Source organism: Harpia harpyja, chromosome 14 (genome assembly GCF_026419915.1).
Source record: "Harpia harpyja isolate bHarHar1 chromosome 14, bHarHar1 primary haplotype, whole genome shotgun sequence".
In the NCBI taxonomy this organism is placed as follows: domain Eukaryota; kingdom Metazoa; phylum Chordata; class Aves; order Accipitriformes; family Accipitridae; genus Harpia; species Harpia harpyja.
The window spans coordinates 19,571,633-19,593,570 of NC_068953.1; the positions used below are offsets into that span (position 1 = coordinate 19,571,633).

At 40.3% G+C, this 21,938-nt stretch overlaps 1 protein-coding gene across 2 annotated transcripts in view; it reads left to right on the forward strand.

The window, feature by feature from the left end:
• ADAMTS17 (ADAM metallopeptidase with thrombospondin type 1 motif 17) overlaps positions 1-21,938 on the forward strand; it is a 201,234-nt gene that overhangs the window by 165,070 nt on the left and 14,226 nt on the right. For both annotated transcript variants that reach the window (XR_008238279.1, XM_052808107.1), the window contains exons 20-21: positions 7,635-7,839; positions 12,259-12,411. Coding sequence is in view for 1 of the 2 variants with exons in the window: in XM_052808107.1 (XP_052664067.1) it covers positions 7,635-7,839; positions 12,259-12,411 (358 nt within the window). In the remaining variant the exon portion in view is untranslated. The remainder of the gene's footprint in view (positions 1-7,634; positions 7,840-12,258; positions 12,412-21,938) is intronic.

Here is a 21,938-nt window from a genome sequence, read left to right on the forward strand (position 1 = left end):
CAGTCTGTCTCCCTGATTCTGGTCTGTTTTACCATGTTTGTTTGTGTTATCATCACAGGTAGATGGGGAGCAGAACAGTTTTGAATTTATTTTGTGAGGTGAAAGTCTTGCAAATAGTAGAATTTTGGGGGGGAGCACTATGATGGAAAACTCCTTGAGAATGTTAGCAAATTACTTGCAGGGCTGTATGGAAATTATACTAAACTGGAGGGACATATTGGGAGTGTCTGTTAACTGAAAGGACTGAGCTAGACATTTAATGGTTCCAAATGGGCATGTTCTTTCATTAATGCAGTCAGACTCTTTTAGAACCTGTACAAATGTTTATCATCCATAATGGTCAATGGCAACAAGTTCAAGACCTTATCTGTGCCTTGTGCTAAGAAACATCTCCTTTGGTGTGTTTTGAATTTGGTTACATGAAAAAAGAAAAGAAGGAACAGCCATGGGGAGGGTTTCAAATCATTTTAGCCTGGAAATCTGGCATAAATAGTAATGTTAGCACCCTCTGATCCAAGGAGGCACCACGTAAGAGCTCATTTTGAAGTACTTCCCAAAACTGGAGTTGGGATCTCTAGAATCGGTTTGTGCCTAATGAATTTGCCAGGACTGTGCTGGACACTGTGCAAGACACGGTGGCTGCAGGCGGCTGAGCGAGCGGGCAATGCTGCGCCCTGGTGGCTGCTCTTCAGGGGAACCATCCTGTGGTGGGCAGCTGTAGTAGGTCTCTGGCAGGTCTTGCAGGACTAGGAGGCAAATGCTGTAGACCAGAAAGCCTGAGACACTTCTGGGCACCTTTGTGAGTGGGTAGCTGATGCCCCGTTCTGGGCACGTCTGGTTATCACCATCCACTAGAAGGAGACAAAATCACATGCATTCCGGGTTGTAGGCAGTTCATGAAGTACAGCAACAGGCAATTAGTACTTAATTAGCTACTGAAAGACAAAAAAGATATTTTCAAGCAAATCCAGCAATTCGACTCAAGAAAGCAATTCTGGAAGAGAAGTAAGAGAAGGCTTGGGAACAGACAGAGAGTAGAATGAGGAGGGCTTATTTGCTACTGCTAAATGCATTTACATCAAATAATTCAAGATGACTTGCTAGAACAGAAGTTAATTTGGCATAAATTTTCACATGGAGTCATGAGACAGGTTTCTTACCTTTCATGTAAACACCCAGGCTGGCTTACATCACAGTTTTTCCCATTATAATGTTTGACTCAACAACCTTATGGTTGAACATTGCCTTGTTTTAAAATGTTAAATGGTCTGTGCTTCTTTGGCTTGAGGCTGTTCAGGTCAAGTGCACTCTTTACCCACAAAAAAAGGATTAGCAAGATAATCTAGCAAAATATTTAATTGTGAAATTCAGTCCTACTGCTGCCTGCTGTAATGCTCTTCACACTGTTTGCATCCTGTGGTGTGAGCTGAGGAAAAGGCACTGCCTTCCTTGAAAGTCAGGGAACGGAGCTGGACACCAGTTGCCCCATCAAAGATACACCAGCCATGGATCAGGGTAGGGGTCACTTGCTACAAAAGGGCTCTGAGAGTGCTGATATTCTGTGCCTTAGTGTAGTGAGGCAGCTGCCAGCAAGAAGGACACCTACTCACACCAATGCCACACTGAGTCCTCCAAAACTGAGTGATCTGCTCAGTTTGGGGGAGGGAGGAGGGAGGAGGGAGAATACAATGTCTTCCATTTAAAAAACTTCCTGAGATGCATGTAAATTATAAAACATTGTCTGATGGCTGATCTTATAATTGGTGGGAAATTAAAAAAAAATAAAGCTGTCAAAATTATAATCACTAAAGAAAAAAAAGAAACCTGTGTGAGTGAAAGTTGGCAAGTCTGTTAGCAGAATGACTACTGTACTGGAAAATTACTGAGCACTGTTTATAAAGGCAATCAGACAGGAATGTTAGTCTTGGAGTCCTACTTTCGACATCAGCAGCTGTATTATTCTACTAGATTCCTTGTACTTTTTTCCAAAAAAAAACCCCTTCTAGTGACTGGGTGTGGCACAACCTGTTCCCAAAAGTCAAGATTCACCTGATCATTTTGACCCCAGTAATGCAGAGATATGGTGGAGAGTTTCAGAAGTGTGTAGGGAGAGAAATGTGCAATAGCAGAGTAAGCATATTTCATGGAAATCATGAGTCCATTTGTAAACAGTGTTTTCTTGCTTCTACATATTCAAGCATGAATTTGCTTAGTTTGATAGCTGTAAGCAAAAAATATCTGACTGTCAATTCCATGTGACTGATTCTCAGAAATCTTTTCCAATTCTCCATGCTAAAATTATCCAGTGTGAAATCCTGGCCCCACTGCAAGTTGGTCTGAGTTTTGCCTAACACCAATAGAGCCACAGTTTCACCCAGGTGCCTCAGAAAATGAAGAGTGACTTTGACATGATTTTGCATCACAAACTGGTGCTAAAGACAACCAGTGCTAACTAGACATGGAGTTATCCTCAGCTGTACATTAGTGCAACAATGTATGTTAAACCACAAGGTATGCAATAAAATCTATTAGAAATAGAACCCTCAGATTATACTGCTTTAGATCATTTTCTATCACAAGTGCTTTTTCAGACTAGCTATGTCTTGTTTAGTAGCAAATTTCCTCTGATACTTTATTTAGCAGTAGTACAGGCTCTTAACCAGTTGTAGTAAAGAGCCAGTTCTAAAAAAACAGGTTTAATAAAAATAGAAAAATTTGTGTTATTGCAAATGTGTCTTTGGTCACATCCAAGCTATTATTGTGAAAGCAGGGAAATTAATTTCACTGTAGCATTGGGGAGGGAACAAAAGTATCACAGTCCCTGTAGATAGTGAGTGCATGTGTGAATATGTCATGGATGTTTAGTTAGCAGAACAGAACCGTGTTTGCAGGCACGGGTCTTCTGCAGGGCTCAAGACAGAAATAACCAGGTGAAATTTAATGGGCTGCAATATTTACCCTAGAATATGTAATGGCTTTATGTTATAAGAGGCTACAAATCTCTTAAAAGTGACCTCATGTCTTTTGATTGTACTCCTCCACCCCATCCTTCAGCCTTGACCCATTTTATCTTCATAGTATTTTTTCCCAAATCCTTAGCTACAAGTCTTCATTTGCAGACATTCATCTCCCCTGGGTTTATGTACATAGCACTGTAGACAATTTTTTTTCCTAGAAAATGTGGGAGTCTTAGGCAAGTAGGTAGAGTGGATAATTCAAGGTTAATGACTAATCCAGACTATAGAAAGATCAAATGATGAACTGAACCTCCAAAAGATATTTCAAGTTTGCTCCAGGGGCCTGCCAGATGAGTGTTACCAAAGCAGATTAGAAGAAGAACTCCCGATTCCTCAGCAGAGATACTGAGAGGTCAGAGGTTGAGGAACACTCAGAAGACAAAGATTTAAAACAGCCCTCACAGACTGCATGTCCTGCCCATCCCAGCTTTTTGAGGCTATAGAAAAACACACCTTTCTGGGCATTTTTTAACTAGAAAGACAGCCACTGACTAGGTTAAAAAATCTGTGCTTAAGAATTCATCACTTTCTTCCTAAATCTAACCACCAGCAGGGATCATCTAGCTCTTGATTCGTTTATAGAGGTAAGATTACAAAAAATAATACCATGGATAAAGCCATCCCTGTGATTGTGAGAAAGATAAGTGTGTTTGTCACATAAATCAGTGCTTGTTGGAAAAATGAGAGGCTCTCCAGGGACGCCAGCTAGAGCACTCACGTGGTCCAACAGAAGATAGATTATAATCTGGGAGGGAAAGACCAAACTGAAAAGAACTGTGGTGTCAAGCAATCCTTAAATCAGTTTACAGGCTTAAAACATCACTGGAAGCCAAATGCTCTATATGATATACACAGGGCTTAGTGTACAACAGTTAATTGGCTTAGTTAATAATACAGAGCTAGCTTGGTGATTTGAGTTAGAACACTGGAATTATTTTTTACATTGTCATAAGGAAAATACCATTTTTTTAAAAAATGAAAAGTAAGTCTCATTCTTAAACACATCCAGGTGTGTTCAAAAGGTGTAATGGCAGTGTAGAGAGGGAAGTCTGTCTGTAGTGTAATTTAATAGTAACCATAATGTGATACTATTTGTACATCACATTTTTCTTCCCTGTGTGTATATTACTTGCAGATAGTAATTATGCTAATACCTTGCTGTGCATTCCTTTACGAAATATGAAACTGGCAGGAATTTTCGTATTTAATCACTTTATCCATAAATCCCTTGTCTTTCCACTTTGGTTGTGAACAATGTTGAAATATAGTTGCCATGATTCTGTGTCTTACAGGCACTAGAGTAATATTTTCAGCTGCCTGTGAAGGGGGCTTTGGGAGAACTGTGGGGGAAGATCAGGGCACTGCCAGTACTGCATGTAGGACTCACATTTACTTGTTTGCCAGGTTATTTTTACAAGCCATTGAACCAAGCAGAGATTTCACTGAGAGGATGAAATTTTGTGGTCAAAGTGATCATGCCCTTGATGCCTTTGACAATAGCCTACTTTACTGATATTATTATTATTATTAAAACATTTAATCTGTTACTTGTCTGTTGGATATGAAACTAAAACCACCACTTTAAAATAGCCTTTAATTTCTAAGTATTTTGATGCCATGTTAGCAGCAGTTGTCACAAGTAGGATGGAGTGGGCTGCGAGGTTTCAGAGATCCCTTACAGTATAGCCCCACCTTATTTGTAACCATTGGCCTCGGATAAGGGATCAGGGATATAGTGGATCGGTAGCTGGAGCTTGCCATACAGATGCCACTCTGACAAAAAAGCTGGAGATTGCATTTTCACCACAGGCACAGCTTTGTATTGATTCCCTGGGTTTTGGCTCATGCCCTGTGCAATCATTCTTCTCATGATGATGATAATATTTGTTTTTTCTGTGCCAGTTTTCCAGTTACACTCTGTCGTATCTGTGCTAGAGCGGCACTAACTAGCAACCACTGAACAAGAGAGAAACAAGGTGATTTCTCCCCTCCACAAGAGCAACAACAAAAAAAAAATAAGGAAAGGAATTTTCCTTCCTGAAAGGAAAGTTATAACCTTACTTCTTAAGGCATCTTGGAAATAGTTGGCACACTGCGTGCTGCCCATCCTAAATGCAAGCTCACAAGACAGCCTCTGCCAAGAATGTATTTTTATCTTTCTCCTTTGCTTTCAGTCCCTTTGCCTTCTTCTTTTGCCAGTAGCTGTAGATCACAGTGAGAGTACAGTGCTGAAGTGCATATTGGTTCAGTGGAGCCTGTACAGAAACTGTTGCCGGCACTGTGAGTCACATTCATCTCATAAAGCAAAGTCACTCTTTCCCCCTCCATGCCCCTGTTGAGCAGTTCCTTCACCCGGATAGATAACTCCCTCCACATTTGCTCTGACAGGACAGAACCCAGCTGATATCAAGGGAGCCTGGCTATTAATTTTCAGGAACACTGATTTCTGCACTTCAAGGCTATTTTTGTCAGTCTTTCAGCCCTAGTATTCGATTACCCAGCTGGCATTTTCCCATTCCATAAGCAAAATACCAAGCACTCAGCCATAGAGATGCACCAGAACTAGTCTAGAGAAACATGTTTGGTGTCTTGCCAGCTGTTCTAGCCAACGGAAATTCGCAGATGTGTCAACTGCTTTAATACACAGAAACATTTGGGTGGGGCCCTGTTCCACAAAAGACAGGTGGCCAGCCTGCCCGATCCTGTCCTGCTCAAACCAAATGGCTTCTGTCTTCATTGTCAATGCAGTCATCAGTGCTCATACCAGATCATCAGTCATAGCATTTGGCAAATGGATTCATGACAATTGCACCAAGTGAAGATGTTTCTACAAATTGTGCTGAACCGATTTTTCCCCATTCGGGAATGGGAACATGGGAAACAGTTGTTTGATTCGTTTAGGAGAACTTACGTGGCAACTTGAAAAGAAACATGGTTAATGAGTTGTCAAGTATGGTGCTCTATGAGGACTATGGGAGCCTTCAGCAAAATGAAATAGTTTTTCTGAGCAGACTTGTTTTTGAGAAGTCTTATTTGAGCCACTTATCATAATAGATAGCCCAGGATTTGGTGACAAGTAAAAGATTCATGGTATAAGGATACTAATCTACATGACAGTCCTAAATAACAGGCTAGAAAGTCAATTACGTGGTGAGAAAGGCATGATAGCCTTCCGGTGCACAGCACTTACACAGCTATTGTTCCAGTCTTTCACTTCATATAGGAATGCCTGTAATTACAGAGAACATGTTCCTCATTGACAGATTGCAGGAAGCGTAAAGATTGATGCTGCTTGTCTTTAGGAAAAAATTGTCTCTCCCTACATACCTCCTAACTGACATTCTTCTTAGACATTTTATTCACTGCCTTGTAGCCCGGCTCTAACCACAGTGGTGCTTCCAGCACTTGCTGGAGTCAGTGGGAGCCTTTCAGTTGGCCTTACACTGAGCTGGAAGACAGAGGGGTGAGGATGCCTCATTTCCCTTGCATGCCCACAGCTGGAGACTGCTCACAGCAGCAATGCGTTCCTTACTTTGGAGGAACCTGAACACCTCACAACGTTGTGCTGGGTGTTTGCCAAATAGCCTTTAAAGACATAACAAAGCAAACAACAAAAAAAGGCCATGTATTTGTTTCCAGCACACTTTGATCAAAGGGGAAGGAAATGGCAACTGAAATGTGCTTACAAAGTAAATGAATCCCAAAGGCTCACAGAAACGATGGGTATAGGGAAATGCCCCTGCCCCCATCCAGATTGTGTTATGGCACATCCTTGTGAGCTACAGGAGCTTTGAAACAATATTGTAGGAACCTTTCTATAGGGAAAATCTTGTCTTTGTAAGTGCTTCTTGAGCCTTGGCAGTTAAATGCAATTCAGATTTTCTAAGAATGAACATGGCCAGTTATTCTCCATTTTTGAGGTCCCTACTGCCATGAACTTCAAACAGATGAGATTCCAATTTAACATCCTGGAAAGCCCAACTATGAAAAGTGAAATCTCACCAGCAGCTTTGAGAGGGTGAACTAAAAGTGAGGCAGGAGATATCTTTGCATTCGAATAGTCTGGGATCTAGAGGATTTGTATGCTTTGAGGTCATATAATGTAGGGCTAGAGAATCTGACTCTGGTGCTGGATGCAGGAAAGCTGTGTTGGGCTAGGCATCTGGCCATAGCACCATCCCAGTTTGTACATAGTAAGTATAGGTTTTCTGCACAGCTCCACTGCACAGTGAAGACGTACATGCAGACGTAGCAGTGGTTTTCCCAAGTACCTCTCAAAGGCAACAATATTTGTGGGATAGGATGGTCTCCAGACAAGTCTGTCTTTACCTGGGCGAAAAATGCAGCCACACTGTAGAGACTGAGGGTTAAAGGGAGCTATACAGAGTTTGTGTTTCTGTCTAGTGTGGAAACAGAAGCGGATATTCACTTGTATACCTACCCTTTTCTACTTTACACACTTCAGCTTCCAAAGGCACCTGATCTCAGTGTGATGGCAATACAGCACCACTGAAAACCCCACAAATCTAGGAAGAGTTGCACATTTCTCACTGTTTTTAAGTGAAGCATGTTTTATCCCAGCAGTTTTTTAACATTCCTTCTCTGTCTCCTTCCCAGGTGGGTGACTGGCCATTGGAGTCCCTGCTCTGCTACTTGTGAGAAAGGTGTCCAGCACCGGGAAGTGACTTGTGTTTATCAGTTGCAAAATGGCACCTACGTTAACACGAGAGACCTCTACTGCCTTGGCAATAAACCAACAACAGTACAAAGCTGTGAAGGACGGGACTGCCTTTCTATCTGGGAAGCATCAGAGTGGTCAAAGGTAGGAACTTGATTCAAGAAAGAAGCCAGACTGCGTGCAGCTCTGGATACACTGGCCCTTAATCCAGCTAAGTGCTTAAAATTAAGCATGTTCTCACGGTCAGCATACTCAGTGCCTCATCGTGTTGGGGCACTGGGTAGGACTGTCTTTTGTTGAGATGATCAGTTTGGAACTGAGGTTTGTATTCCATACCAGATGAGTTATTAAGGTAGGTTTTAGATACAGTGCTATATTAACTATATCTTTGCATCTGAAAACTCTGACCAGCAAGGAAAAACATTTCACTGACCTGAGGTCAGCAGTGTAGTAACCCACCAGGGCTTCTGCCTCCATTTAAATGCAGTATGAAACAAATACCAGATTTATCAAGCATCTGCATGTTACAAAGAATGTACAATCTTTGGGTCTTATCCACCCTTCTTTCATGTAATTCCAAGAACATGGAAAAGCTGGTTATACTTTCTATAAAAGGTACATCTTCACATGGTTGCAGAGTTAAGAAATTACTCTCAGATATTATAAATGCATTTCAGATATAAATAATGTGTGGTCTAGACAGTTAGCCTGTGTTTTGTTTAGCAAGAGTGAACTGGGAGTATGCCTACAGTTCACGACCAGGACTCAGCTAATACAGAGCAACTTTGTCTGTACCTTGTGAGTAACAGTCCTAATAGCATGTCCATGTTGGTTTTGACATGGTATCTGTTAGGCTCATCTGAATGATGAGAAGATCCTTTCACTCTTGATGTAGTGCTTACAGCTCTACCAGTCTCATTCTAGACTGGCTGTGTTATGGGACTGTCCAGCAACAGTAATTTCTGTGAGAAGCATCTTTCCTTGTTATTAATCTCTATTTTGAAACAGTGAGTCCCTGTTTAAAACATTGTCAAAGAGCTTTTGCAAAATATTATTGTTAGAAATGTGCTTAAAAGTTGCAGAAGCTCAGGATACAAGGGATCTTGCACTGAGGAACAGTGTCTCTTAACAAACACAATGTGATTCCATTTTCTACCTTTTGAACAGGAAATCTTTGGCAAGTGAGATGACAGTTAAGTGAGAGTAGTGTTTGCTTTCATTAGGACACTGTATCTGTTCACTAATGCATGAGATCTGTTTTCTTTCTGAGTTCTTTCATTTCAAATGTGGAGAAACACACCAAAGTTTTAGTAAGTTGACTTATTTGTGTGTTATAGAAGTAACCATTTCAGATTATGCCCTCTTTATTTCTTACAGCTGAACCAGCTGAACTGTTTATAGCTGAGACTATTCTTATGGTGCAGTTCCTACCTGTTTTATATGCGGAGTTTTTACTTGGGCCTTTTGTTAACAGTCCTAGGTTCTCTCTGCTTTTTATGAAATGGAGTAAGTCAAGTTGCAGAAGACTTTTTCCAGCGTGGAAATCTTCCGTATTTGTGACCATGTAACTCATTTGCAAATACATAATATTTTTAGATCATTTTTTCAATAGCTGGTTTACTTTTCCTTTGTTAAATTTATTTACCTTTTGTTGTGTCTGTAATTGCCCACTCGTGATTTTAAATTCATTCTTGTTCTGGCACATTTCTGCTATTATGTAGCACAGTTGACTCTGGGACACATTTGATGCTCTGCCAGTTTGAACACTTCTCATAACTAGGACTTTCTTTAGTGGTAATCACTTTAATCCTTAAAATTTTAATCTGATGTTGTGAAGTAAATATCACAGTAGTGGTATCATTTTATAAATCAATTTTCTCACGTATGTTTTTGAACTTTTTGGTTATACAACAAAAAACAGTTGACCACATTGATGTCTGGTCCCCAATCAAAAATGTGTGTTTTCAAAGCAAATTCCAATGCAATCTTCATTGTGGAAAAAATTACGTTCCCCTTTTATTGCCAAACACTTGAGATTGTTTTGGACAAAGTACTGCTCAACCCATTTTTAATGACAAAAATAGAGACTGTCAGAAAAAGGTGAATGTTTCTACTATTAGGGAACTAGAGTAGGAAAAAATATGGATTTCCTTCAAATAAAGGAGCTGTGTCTTAACTGCAAAGTTGTGCTGCTCCTTTACAAAACCTCTCTTGATTTGACTAAGTAATTTGTTAATAAAATAAGACCTTATGACCTCAGCTGGACACTCAGGGACTGCGCATATTAATTTGTAGACTGTTCTGTTGTGGAATTTCTGTAAAATCTGTATTTTAAGAAATTCTTCATGAAAACAGAGGACTTGAGGAAAGAAAAAAACTCTTGAAGAGGGTGATTTATATGTGACCACCAAAGATCCGTTGGAAACATTTGCAAATGCTGTTTTGTCTAGGAAAGTATATGCAGTATTAATCTGTGAGTGACTTAAAAGCTTGTGGGAAGAACAAACAGTTGGTGTTTTTCCCAGACTTGCTTGTAAAACCCACCTAGAGATTTCTCCCACTGTGAAAAATACTCCCACTTCAGTTTGATTTACTTTGAGTAAATTGGACCATTTGAGAGATTTTATATATTATGCTTTGTAGTTTGAGATGAACGAGTGCAACCCTGAGGAGTCCACCCTGAGGACTGAGGAAAATTATATATAATTTGGGAAAGTCTATACAACTTGGGGCAAATTCATGGCTTTAAGGTACCATTTAGGGAGCTCCAGCCTGGGATGTCTGGCAAGTCTTGCGCTCTGAGGAGTCCAGCAAAGCAGTTTCTGGAATTCTGCAAAGCCTGGAAGAAATATCCCCGTATCTAGCAGAACTATACAATTGTGCTTGTCACAAAGATGTTACATCTGTAAGGAGGTCATGCCATGAGCAGCACATAGTAAATTAAGTGGAAGGTTTCCCAGATTTTCAAGAAGTCACTTTGTAGTGCTCTGAAGTATTTAAAGGCATGTCTGTTTGCTTGTCAGCTCATAAACGCTTGTCATTCATGTCCTTAACAAGGCCAGCAGGTCAGCACTGCCTGGATTGTGTTTTTAAGACGGTTAGACAGGCATGCTGAGATTTGTCCATTTGATGTAATTTATATCAAGCTGACGCTTGTTTCCAGCATAGACCCCCTGGATGGAGAAGCTTCTTGGAATATGTTCAAAAGACCTCACAGAATATCTCATATCTTCACTATTTATTCAGTGTCAAATCAACTGTCTTTTCGATGCTGATCCCCTGAAGGGGAGAACTTGACATGCTAGAGGAGGTTAGTTTTTATCTCAGTTGGTACATATATCATTTTTCCACCCACCTGTCCCCAGTGGCTCTTCAAGAAAATTTCTCACTCTTAACCACTGCAGTGGCATGAAAATGAAGAGCAGAGAGACTAGCTATGCTGTTGTGTAGTGGCATGCACTTAGATGGCTGTGACAGCATCAGCAGATCTGTTACTCTATTACCGAACTGGTTATTTAAACCAAATTCTGTTTCAGTTCATGCCAGTGTCCTTTTCCCACCTAGTACAGTCAATGAGATCAAGACAAATTCTTCAGTTAAACAGAATTTCCAGCCAACCATTGGCAGAGATAACAAATGGGTGACCAGATATCCCTGCTCTTTAGAAGCTACCTTCATAGTGCCCAGGCACAAAAACATTTGTGGATAATTTGTGCTCATTTGCATGAATGTTTGTTAGAGTGCCCAAATGTTTGAATCAAGTCTTCGTTCAGCAACTGATTCTAGCAGCTTTCGTAGCCTGCTGCTTTCTCAGAGGACTTCAGACAGTCCCTGCTGATGCCTTTGGTGTTGAGAAGTCTGTCTTTCATCCCTGCTGATGTCTGTGGCTAGCTTGCTGGCCGTGGTTGGAAGCTGATCACAACACTGTGGCTCACTGACTAGTGCCTCTCCTGAGCTATCCCCTTTGTACATTTGAAGTTCTTCAGAACTAACGTAGGGATGAGCAGATGGCAAATCAAAGAGTGAAGGTCATGTATGTGTTTCACATGAGAACATGTGTGAGAACTGTGACTTTGCCATGGTATGTACAAACTTTACTGCAGAAATGTGTTTGTAACAGTGGTCTCATGCTAGTGTGATTTAAAAATGCATTTATCACCATCGTTTTACTCCCATGATACATCAAGGGATGTGGCAGTTCTGTGTTGTAAATCTCAGTGTGTATCTCTTCAGTATGAATGATGAGCTCTTAAACACAAGATTTAGTGGTTTTTTCATCTGTTACACCAATTCTAGCAAAATGCCAGCTGATATTTTTCAAAGAAAGTTGATTTTCAGAATTACCATTTTTTGTAAGTAAAATACTTCACAAGCAGATATCATGCTTTTCAAATTACTCTTTTATGTTTGAGATGGACTTAGATTATTGGGAGAAAATCTTATGGGTTATCTGTTTTCCTCTGTGTTCATAAAACCAGCTTTTCCTTTTAGCTATGTTACTAAGATAAAAGTTATCATTTCTAGGCATCATGTAACAGAAAACAAATACCTGTTTTTTTGCAGTGCTCGGCAGACTGTGGCAAGGGGATTCAGAAAAGAACAGTGACATGCACAAATTCTCAAGGAAAATGTGATGCAGCCACCAGGCCAAGACATGAGGAAGAGTGCGAGGATCACACAGGCTGTTACGAATGGAAAACAGGCGATTGGTCTAAGGTAACAGTGAACACTACATGGTATTTTCTTTCTGAGTGCAAAGGTGTTCAGAGTACTATGCTTCCGTGTGCTGTCTCCGTTAATTTGCACTTTAAATATTTGGAAAGGAATGGTTTAACTAGTTTTTATTGGAGGTTTTGCTGGGATTTAAACTTTCCCCTTATGCCATTTATATCCCAAACATTGCAACACAGGCTTATGGATATGACCCAGCAAGTTTTAGAGATGTGTATTCCAAACAGGATAGAAGTGAGTATTAATTGACAGCTTAACCATCCAAAGGCAAAACCTACACAAGATTCCCACCACAGGTGGACTCTTGTTGTCAAAAAGCTACTTTATAAATAATGCTGAAACTGCTTTCCATATTTCAAAAAGCAAACTCTGAACAGTTCTGGCTAGCAGACTGAATTCTACAGAAAAGAGTTCATTAGCAGTATCTTCCAGGAGTGCAGGGAGCTAAGGATGTGTCCCATGCCCAGCCTGGGCAAGCTAAAAAGAAAACAGCAGAAAGTTGGTTTCCTTGAGTGTAAATATATGTTAAAAATTTGCACTTTGGGTTAGGAAGCTAGTCACTGAGAAAAAGGGAAATCTCACAAGGGGGCTGTGATGAGAGTTTTGTCTCCCTCAAAGCATCAGTGTGGAGCTGAGAAGAGAGCTGGACCTTAGTCTTCTTATCCCACAGGTGATAAATCTGAAGGTTTAGCAGAACTGTTGTTAAACTGAATACTACTGGGAGGAAGCCCTAGCAGACTCACACAGAAACAGAGGTTAACTGAGAGCACTCACAGCTGAATTCTATTCCTCTGCCTCATGCAGGTCCTTCATGCAGAGTCAGACAGTACACTATTTTATTACCACAGATGCAAGACTAGAGCTGTGCAGCTGAATTTCATGCTAGGCTGGGACTACACATCATAGTCCAGTCCTAGACTTATTCCAACCACCTGAAATGAAAGCAAGCCATGAATTTAAAGGCAGAGCCAAAACCATCAGTCCCTTCCTCAGGGCTGGATTTTACCTTCACTTAGGCCTGTCTGAACTTAGTTTCTCCAGTGACATCAGTGGAATTAATTCCTGAATGCAGTGGATTAAACCAGAGCAGAGTCTGCTCTGTATTTACATTCTGATCTTAAAGAATATGTAGTTTTGCTTGCGAAGGAGGCCTGGCAGTGTGAGAAACTCAGCCTTTGCCAGTGTTGTTCATAAAGCATCCTTTACATTACTGACTTCATGTTTGCATAAAGAACTAAAATTTCCCAGGAATATTATATTCCAATTTGGTTTTATCTTATCTTTGTAACTGTACTGTTCTTTAAACAGAAAGTCTACTTTGTGTTCTGGAATGTGCGGCATGTGCAGAAACCACTGGGATACAGTAGTTGCATTTTGCTTTCCAAAAACCCAAACTCCAACAGGCAAAATCCAGTGAAATAAAAGGCCATGATGGGCAAATTGGCTTATCTGCAATTGCATTTTTTTTACATTGTGATTAGGAATTACAAATATTTATAGATATACTCTGTCATAGATACATGAATTCAATGGTGTCAGTGCTGGAGGATGCGTTAAGAACCTGCCACATACAAAAAGTCTGTATTTGTGCTGAGCCAGGAATTTGTATCACAGAATGTTTAGAGTATTGAACTTTATTTTATTCATAACCTGGCACACAGAGTCCATGCAAGCTGGCCAAAACAAACAGTTCCCGTGTGTTAACAGGTGAAATAACATTATTTATTTATTTGTGGAATTTTAAAACATTTTGGCATGCAAATTGACCTGGATTCTCTTTATAGGGAGGAATATGAAATAATTGTGTAATCACATTATATGGATTGAAAGTTCAGTATTGTATGAATGGTTCCAATCTGATAAAGATATTGGCTCACTGCTAGAAAGGCTGCAGTCATACATTGGTCACAGTAAATAGTGTTGTTGATAGATTTACTGTCTGCATGTGAGCAGGACAGGATCAGTGCAAAATCACTTGTTATTTGCAATTCTTAACTCAGGATCAGGGTCCTCCCTGTGCAGAAGGGCACAAAAGCTTATGTGCTGCATATGTGGCCTGCTTCTGTCTGCAGAGAGCTTGTGCCAACTCTCTGCTTCCCAGGAATTTCACCCTGTGTGAGTCCAGCAGGATGTTCTTGGACTTAGATTTGGTTTATAATGAGCATTTAAAATCCTAGACATTTTGGTTAATTCTGACTGGACACTTAGGTCGCACAATTAGATTCTTATTCTCTGAGTAGAGGGATAAACAGAAGACACCACTGGATTGCTAGAAAAGGATATGGGTAGATACAATTCTTTGAAGAAAATGTATTGTCCCAGAAACCCAGATAGCTGAAATGTTTGGTGTGGAATTCAATTCTTCGCAAATCCTGAGCAAAGGATTTTCATCATGAGGATCCAGAAGCTTTAATGCAGGGCTTAGACTTAGGAGGAGAGCTTTTACAGCTATCAACAACTCCTCTTTGGTGTTGTCCAGCTTAAAACAGTTCCTCCTTTAAGGAGAAACACAGAGTCTGTGGCAGTTAGATTATAGTGAACTCTTTAAAATTCATACTTCCAGGGCAAAATTCCATTGTAAAACATTTGTTCCCGGTGCTGTAAAAATCGCTGTGAGAGAGCTTTGTGCTGACTAAGATGGAAACTTTTTCTATTACTACAAATTGATCTCAGAACAAGCAACAAATTTTTGCAATTAATGCCTTGTGCATTTGTTACTTATTGTTGAGAGTCATCAGGGAAGCAAGATTTAACTAACAGTAGTAATTATCACAGATTAAAATAAGGGGCTTTGATGTTTTATGTGCAAACAGCTTGCGTGGTGACTTGGCCTCCAATCCTGAATCTCCCAAACCAAGATCGTTTGAAGATACCAGGAAGCCATGTAAGAAAGAGGCAAAACCTCATTAAAAAGTCAAGTCCAGATACAACTTGTAAATAGAACAGGCCATTTGGGTGGTAATGACAGACTGTTATTTTTGTACATGAATACATGGACTCTGCATGAGAAGACAGATCACTTCCCTAAGGAGCTCCCAGCCCTATATAAATAACTCACCTTGTGTCTGACAGCAATGACTATGGTTATCCTATATCAGATCTTGGATCCTGTTGCATTCAGAAGGTGCAAGAGTGGGGAGTGGGCAGCAGTAAAATCTCCAAATCTATGCCAGGCAGGTTGTGGTTTTATGTTCTCAGACCCTGGATCCACTTCTATGTAGAAGAGGTGAGGGCTGGAGGCATGGCCATGCTGATCTTCAACCTGCACCTACCGGCCAATACCTTGTCCACTGGCCTCAGTAATGGCTCTGCAGCCATTGCCTGTCCATGCTCTGAAGAAGACGAATTTTATTCCATTTTCTGTCAGGTTTATTTGCAGATGGTCCTTACTGCGTATTATAGCTGTGGAAAGCATTTGGAGCTAACTGAGCAGATTCAGCAAGCAGTCTTGGCTGTGAAATTTGTGTATTCCCAATGTACGTGCAGCATACTTCAAGTGTTGCATGAGGAACTGATATATCTAGTTCACTTTGCAAACACATAGGGCCAGGTCTGTAAAGTTATTTTAAATGTCTTTGAGGTTACCTTTGTTAGTCCAGTGCTTGGGATTAACAGACTGTGTACCGTAATTCTAAAGACAGAGTATTGTTCTGTTACTAGCAACCATGTGTAACCTCCATTACCACTGCTATTAAACTTGCAACTTCTCTGCACTACTGCAACTTCTCTTTTAAACCCCTTATCTTAAAGGGATATAATAATTTTTAGCATTTAACACCAATGCAGCCTTATGAGTTACATAACTAAACTGTTACTGGCCCAAGAGTCTTTGAACCTAGTTGAAAGATAGATTGCACAGTAAGACACCCACTGAAGGTATTATCCTGAAATAATTTTTTTATTGTTGCCTGGATTCTTCAGAATTGCAATTCATTATAACATCCTTTTTAATATATGATGCAATATACAAATGGGAATCCAAGCCATCTCCCATTCAATCGTTTCTTCCAAAAGGAAATTCCACATCCAGTTTGCATTCAGTTAAAGAAACAAATATCTCATACACTCTTTCTACTTTGAAATAGTTCCTCCTTGTTTGAAATCTGAGCTGTTAAATGTTCTAGCACTCGAAGCATTTTTACATTTTTGTTGTAGTTGTGCTAGTCAAAAGAACAAATATAAGTTGTTCAGTTTCCCAACACTTGCCTCAGACTCCGAGGCTGCTGAAAATATGCCTCTTGATGCTTCAGCAAGACAGTAGTTCATTCTTTCATGATGAATTGTATTTTGCTGACAAACTTTATGTCAAGGATTACATTCCTGTGAAGAATGCGGGCAGCTAGTGAACAGAATGTGTCTTTATGTATGTGGCTCTCTGGAAAGCTTAGCAGGACACACAGCCTGAGTCTGTACTGTTCGCGTGCTCTAGGCTGCACTTGAAGGCAGCAGCTGCAGGACTCTGACTTTGTGTAGAAGTCTACCTTGACTCATGTGGTTGAAAACATATGTCCCAAATGATGTGGGGTGCACTGCTATGTCCCAAATGATGTGGGGGTGCACTGCTGGCCTGCTGCAGGGAGATACAGGCTTAATGTATTGGCTAGCTATGGTGGTGACAAAGATCAGTTGTGCTTGAAGGTGAACAGCACTAGGGACTACTTCTTAGCTACCCAAGGCTCCCGCCATGTCCTAAGCTCTCTCCCCTTCTGCTCTAGTAATAATGTAGCAGGGAATGCATTCAGGTGCATAGGTACAGGCCGAGACTGTATTTTTTGAGTTCCTTTTCTCCAGTTGGCTTTTGGACTCTTCTAGGGTATAACTGAAGAGGCAAGATTATACAGCAGGAGCAATTCTCTGCAAGATTTCTATGGATTTTTCTCCATTTCCAGTTTTACTTAATTGTTTCACTATTTCATGTGCCTCAACATAGTCTATTTCTGTCCTGTGACTGAAGCACTGTATTTCGAGCCAATAGCACAGAATGGTTCATGGTTCCCAGTTTCATTTTTTTGACTATTCTCCTTTTAACTGGTATTATATCAAGGAAGGTAGAATTACAAGCAAGATACACTAGCTCCATCATTAGTGCTGAAATTCACAAGGGTGCATTTTCAGCTTTGTGGGTATAAGTTTAAACATGCAACTTCTGTCCCTCAGGCAACAGTTTAGCTCGTTAACCTATTATATTACATAGCCCAATGAAAAGATTTTTAGAAGAAGAAAGATACATAGAAGCCTTGTAATATATTGGCTTTGCCATATTTTTTTTCACAGTTACAGTAGGTGCTCTGTAAATACTAAGGCCTATATTAATCTCGGATAACCCAAAGTAAATCCAGGGTAACTGTCCTTCATTCTTCCCCATTGGCCACAAGCCAAGGATCTCACTCAGCACAGTGTGTTAGATATCAGTCTCTCTTACATTAGTGTAAATCCAGATTAATTGACCAGTTAAGTTAATGCAGGCTTATGCCAATGCCATGCAGATCAGCATCTGACCTGACAGACAGTGCAAGATCTTTGGGTCTTCTGTAGGAACCATCACAGATTCACGCTCTCAGGTGAAAACAGAAATATATGACATGTCAAGCTGGGTTTCAACCAGGAAAGAAAGTAGAGGAGAAATCTTTTTCTACCACTTTACATCTCATATAACCACCTGGTACAACTTTCATGAATTCAGAAAGATTGTACACTCCAGAAACCGGAAAGCACTAGTAAGGATCAGCTTGGCAAAGTGTGATGTTAAACAATATTCTTGTTGCCAAATAGTGTCAGTAGTGATAAAGCACATCTGAAAAATTACCTATAGCCACCTGCCCTCCCTGGACATCAAGAGTTGCCAATTTCTTTACAGTATGTTGCTCAGCCTATGAAATGCTGGCTATGGGTTCTCATCCCAGGAGAATATTAACAATAGGGAGGAAAAAAATCTAATTTCCTATAACAAAAATACTGGGTTTGTGCCAGACATTGAGGTGTTTCATACCAAAGGTCAGCAGTCATTCATCACAATGGGTGGTAACAAGGATTTTGTAATTGCAAATTAATTGTTTTGGCAGGATTATAGTAGGTTGTATTCTCTAAGAGATAAAACCCCTAGCCTTGCAGTATACCAAAAAACATGTTGGGGTTGGGTTTTGGGTTTGGTTTGGGTTTGGTTTTTTTTCCAAAAAATACTCTACAATCTTCCAGTGCCAGGAAGGCATGTTTACTGAGTTCCAAATGTTTGTGAACATCAACAAAATCCTCTATATGCCTCACTTTTAATGATTAATTAATATTACATGATAAGAAGAGTAAATCAAGGACAGCTGTGGTTTGAGAGGTATATTCAAAGCTGTTATAAATATAGAAGAAAACTGTCCTTTGTTCTAACATTCATTACAAATTCATGGCTTGACCTGCCGTCTGTTTATGATAAACTATGGACAACTTGTTAATTCTTCATAAAGGTCATAACCAAGCTAATCTTCTTCTACCTTGGAGAAAATAACTTTTCTTGTTGAATTGAGAGAAAACTCCGTGGGAGGAATGGTGGCTTAAAACTGCAGTCGCACATCGCAACTGACAGACCCTTTTGTGCTGTTTACTCACTTTGGCTCAGCAAACAGCTTCAGGATTTATGGCTGCTCATGTGCATTCAGCACCATGCCTAGGAACTGATCTTAGAAGATTGTCTACAGGCCTCACTGTTGCAAATCAGTTGTTCTCCAGAAAGTGATACAGCTGGATGTGACAGTAGAAGACCCAACAAGCTTCAGTATTCAAACCCCCTGCTTCTTTGGTCCTAGGCATGACCAGGAGCCAGAGTATCACAGTGTCCTAAACCTAACTACTGCCCCTATGGACTGCTCTAAGTTGTACTGCTAGTTGTGTTTCCCCATGGTTTGTTCCTCTGGCGCGTGATCACTGATGTGCAAACCACAGCCTTTCTTGCCAACAGCTTATCTCAAAATACCCCATGCTGCAGAGGATGAGAACAAATGGCCCAAAATTGGTTATATCAGCCAGGGACACTCCTCAATTTGGGAAAGTTGTTGCCAGTATCCTAGTAAAAATTTCATGCAGCCCTTTAGAAAGGAAGATAGAAAGCCATTGCTCTGCGTTTCTGAAGTAGAATGGTACCCTTTTGAGTTGTGATGAGTTAAAACCATCACTTTTAGTTTAACCTCCATTGAGAAAATGCATGGACTAGAATAGATCTCTGTGTGAGAGAAAGCTAGTGTTTGTTGTAAAAAGGAGAAACCACTCCTCTCTTCTGCTGCAGTGAAATCAATTTTGTTTATAGTACTATGCGCCAAATCACTGATGCACCAAAATCAATGGCCAACTCCCAGTGACTTCAGTGAGCTAAGGATTACAGCATAAAATGAAGAATTCTGGCACATGGCTTGCAGTTTACATATGACAGAGCTCCAAGGCTATTGGTTATTTTTTTTGTCATCTTCACTGTCAGTGCAGGGTGTGCTGGAGTTTTCTCTGTTCCCTTTATGATTTTATTCCACAAGGAGACATGAGGGGAGACATCTCTGTGTTCCTGCTGCCATTTCACAAATCTGTCACCCTGGCTGCTTAAAGCCCAGCCCAAGGTCCTTCTACTGCCTTGTACCACCAAGTAGAACCGATCGCTCTGTTGTGGACAAACTTAGAAATACAGTTTTCATACCTCCACTGGAAATACGCAGTTTAGGAAAGAAAAGAAAGTTCATATGAGTTCAGCTCGTATAATTAACTACAGACTTCTGTATGATCATGGGTCCATCACTTAATTGAATTCACATCACTGAGTCCTAGCCATCTGACAGTTAGGTGCTGTGTTTGAGCTAGGTGTTAGGCTCTATTTAGTCATTGCAAGACAGGCAGCTCCAGGTAGTAGTTTTATCTCCTTTTCTTAGTAAAGGCTGAATTGCCCTTTGAAGCCGTGATGTCTCTCTGCTAACTGCAAAGAGAACATAAACAGAGCTAGTTTAGTAAGATGAATCCCACCCCTTTTGCTCTTGGATTCTCTCTCCCCCCATCTGTGAAACGTCTTTAGGTCAGAGGTGTAAATATTGTATAATGGCACTAAAACAAGGTTGAGCCTCTATCTAGACTTGTGCTGACTGCCAGCCCCAGTCGATGCAGCTGTAGTTAGAAACCTAGGCATGGAAAGTGAAGAGATGCTGACTACAATGCTGGCTGGCTATGTCATTTCCCTGGGGACTGTAAGCCACAGAAATCAAGTCCTGCTTGTGCCTTTGAGGCAATGACTGCTCCTTATTTGCACAGCTCATCTCTGCTGGAGTTTCTGGGAACATCCATAGTACAAATTATTTTGATGATTCCTTAGTGAAGGAGAATGTACTACAAAAAGACCATATTCATCAGAGTTTCATTTGAAGTGGAGCACGTTCTGTCGCAGTGTTATTGTCTCATGTTCCAATGCAGCCTCCAGTGATCCTATTAATTGGAAGAATAACTTTTCCTTTTTGATACTTTTTATTTAAAAGCCTAGTTCATTAAGTGCATTTTTTTTGAAGGAGAATTAAAGCCTCCCACCAAGATCAGTGGATTGGAAATAGAATTCCATCGTGACTTTTTTACTCTTTTTTTAATGTGAAAAAGAAGAAAGCATGAAAGACAAGCCTGTTCAAATATCGGCATTCGTTTTCTCTGAGTTACTCTGAGATGTTACAGTGTCTAGGATCATGTTTTTAAAAATATGAACAGTAGGTAATTCACCATTTAAAGTTTGTACTACTCATCTGAAGAGGGTTTTGCCCCTTGAATCCTTACAGCACACAATATGTATCACTAGCAGGGACTGCTATAATTTTGCAGTCTTTTCAATAGCCTTTTGAGATTTATGATGACTACCGAGGCACTAAGGTGGCAATCTTCCAGAACATCTTTAAAGAGCAATTAGTATCAGCCTGCTGGTGATCCCTTGTTTGACTGTGCAAAGAGGTGAAATTGAGTGTTAGTTCAGCATCATACATTTCAAAGCCGAGTAGCTCCTTGCCTAGAGAATGCTCAGGCAGGACTGAGATGACAGAGATGAGCAGCCTCTTGCTGAAGTTAAGTAATCCTAATGGAGTCCTTAGTTTAATTACTTTTTTAAATAAATTGCATTTAGGTAGCATTGATCATTAACTGATGAAGAACTAAAATATGTGTTCAGTGGAGCTTCCATTCTCAAGATATTCTTTCAGGCTAACATCTGCAACAGGAGTCAGTGTAGGACTGTAGCTCACGTAGCCCATAAAAACATTGCTCAGCATAAGTAGCACACACTGCTGTAGAAGCAGTGTAAATTCTCAAGCAGTCAGCCTGAGGTGAGTTATGTGATCCCATGGTTACATACTTGTCCATTACTATCTAATTTACTTAAAATTAGCTTGATTATGCCTTTTATATAAGGTGTTTTTCGGCATCATTTCCTTGCAGTTTTTCAGGTGGAATAAGCTATGGAATATTTCCACTTTGTACCTGCCACAGGTCGAAACATTGCACACGCGCTATAGGTGGCG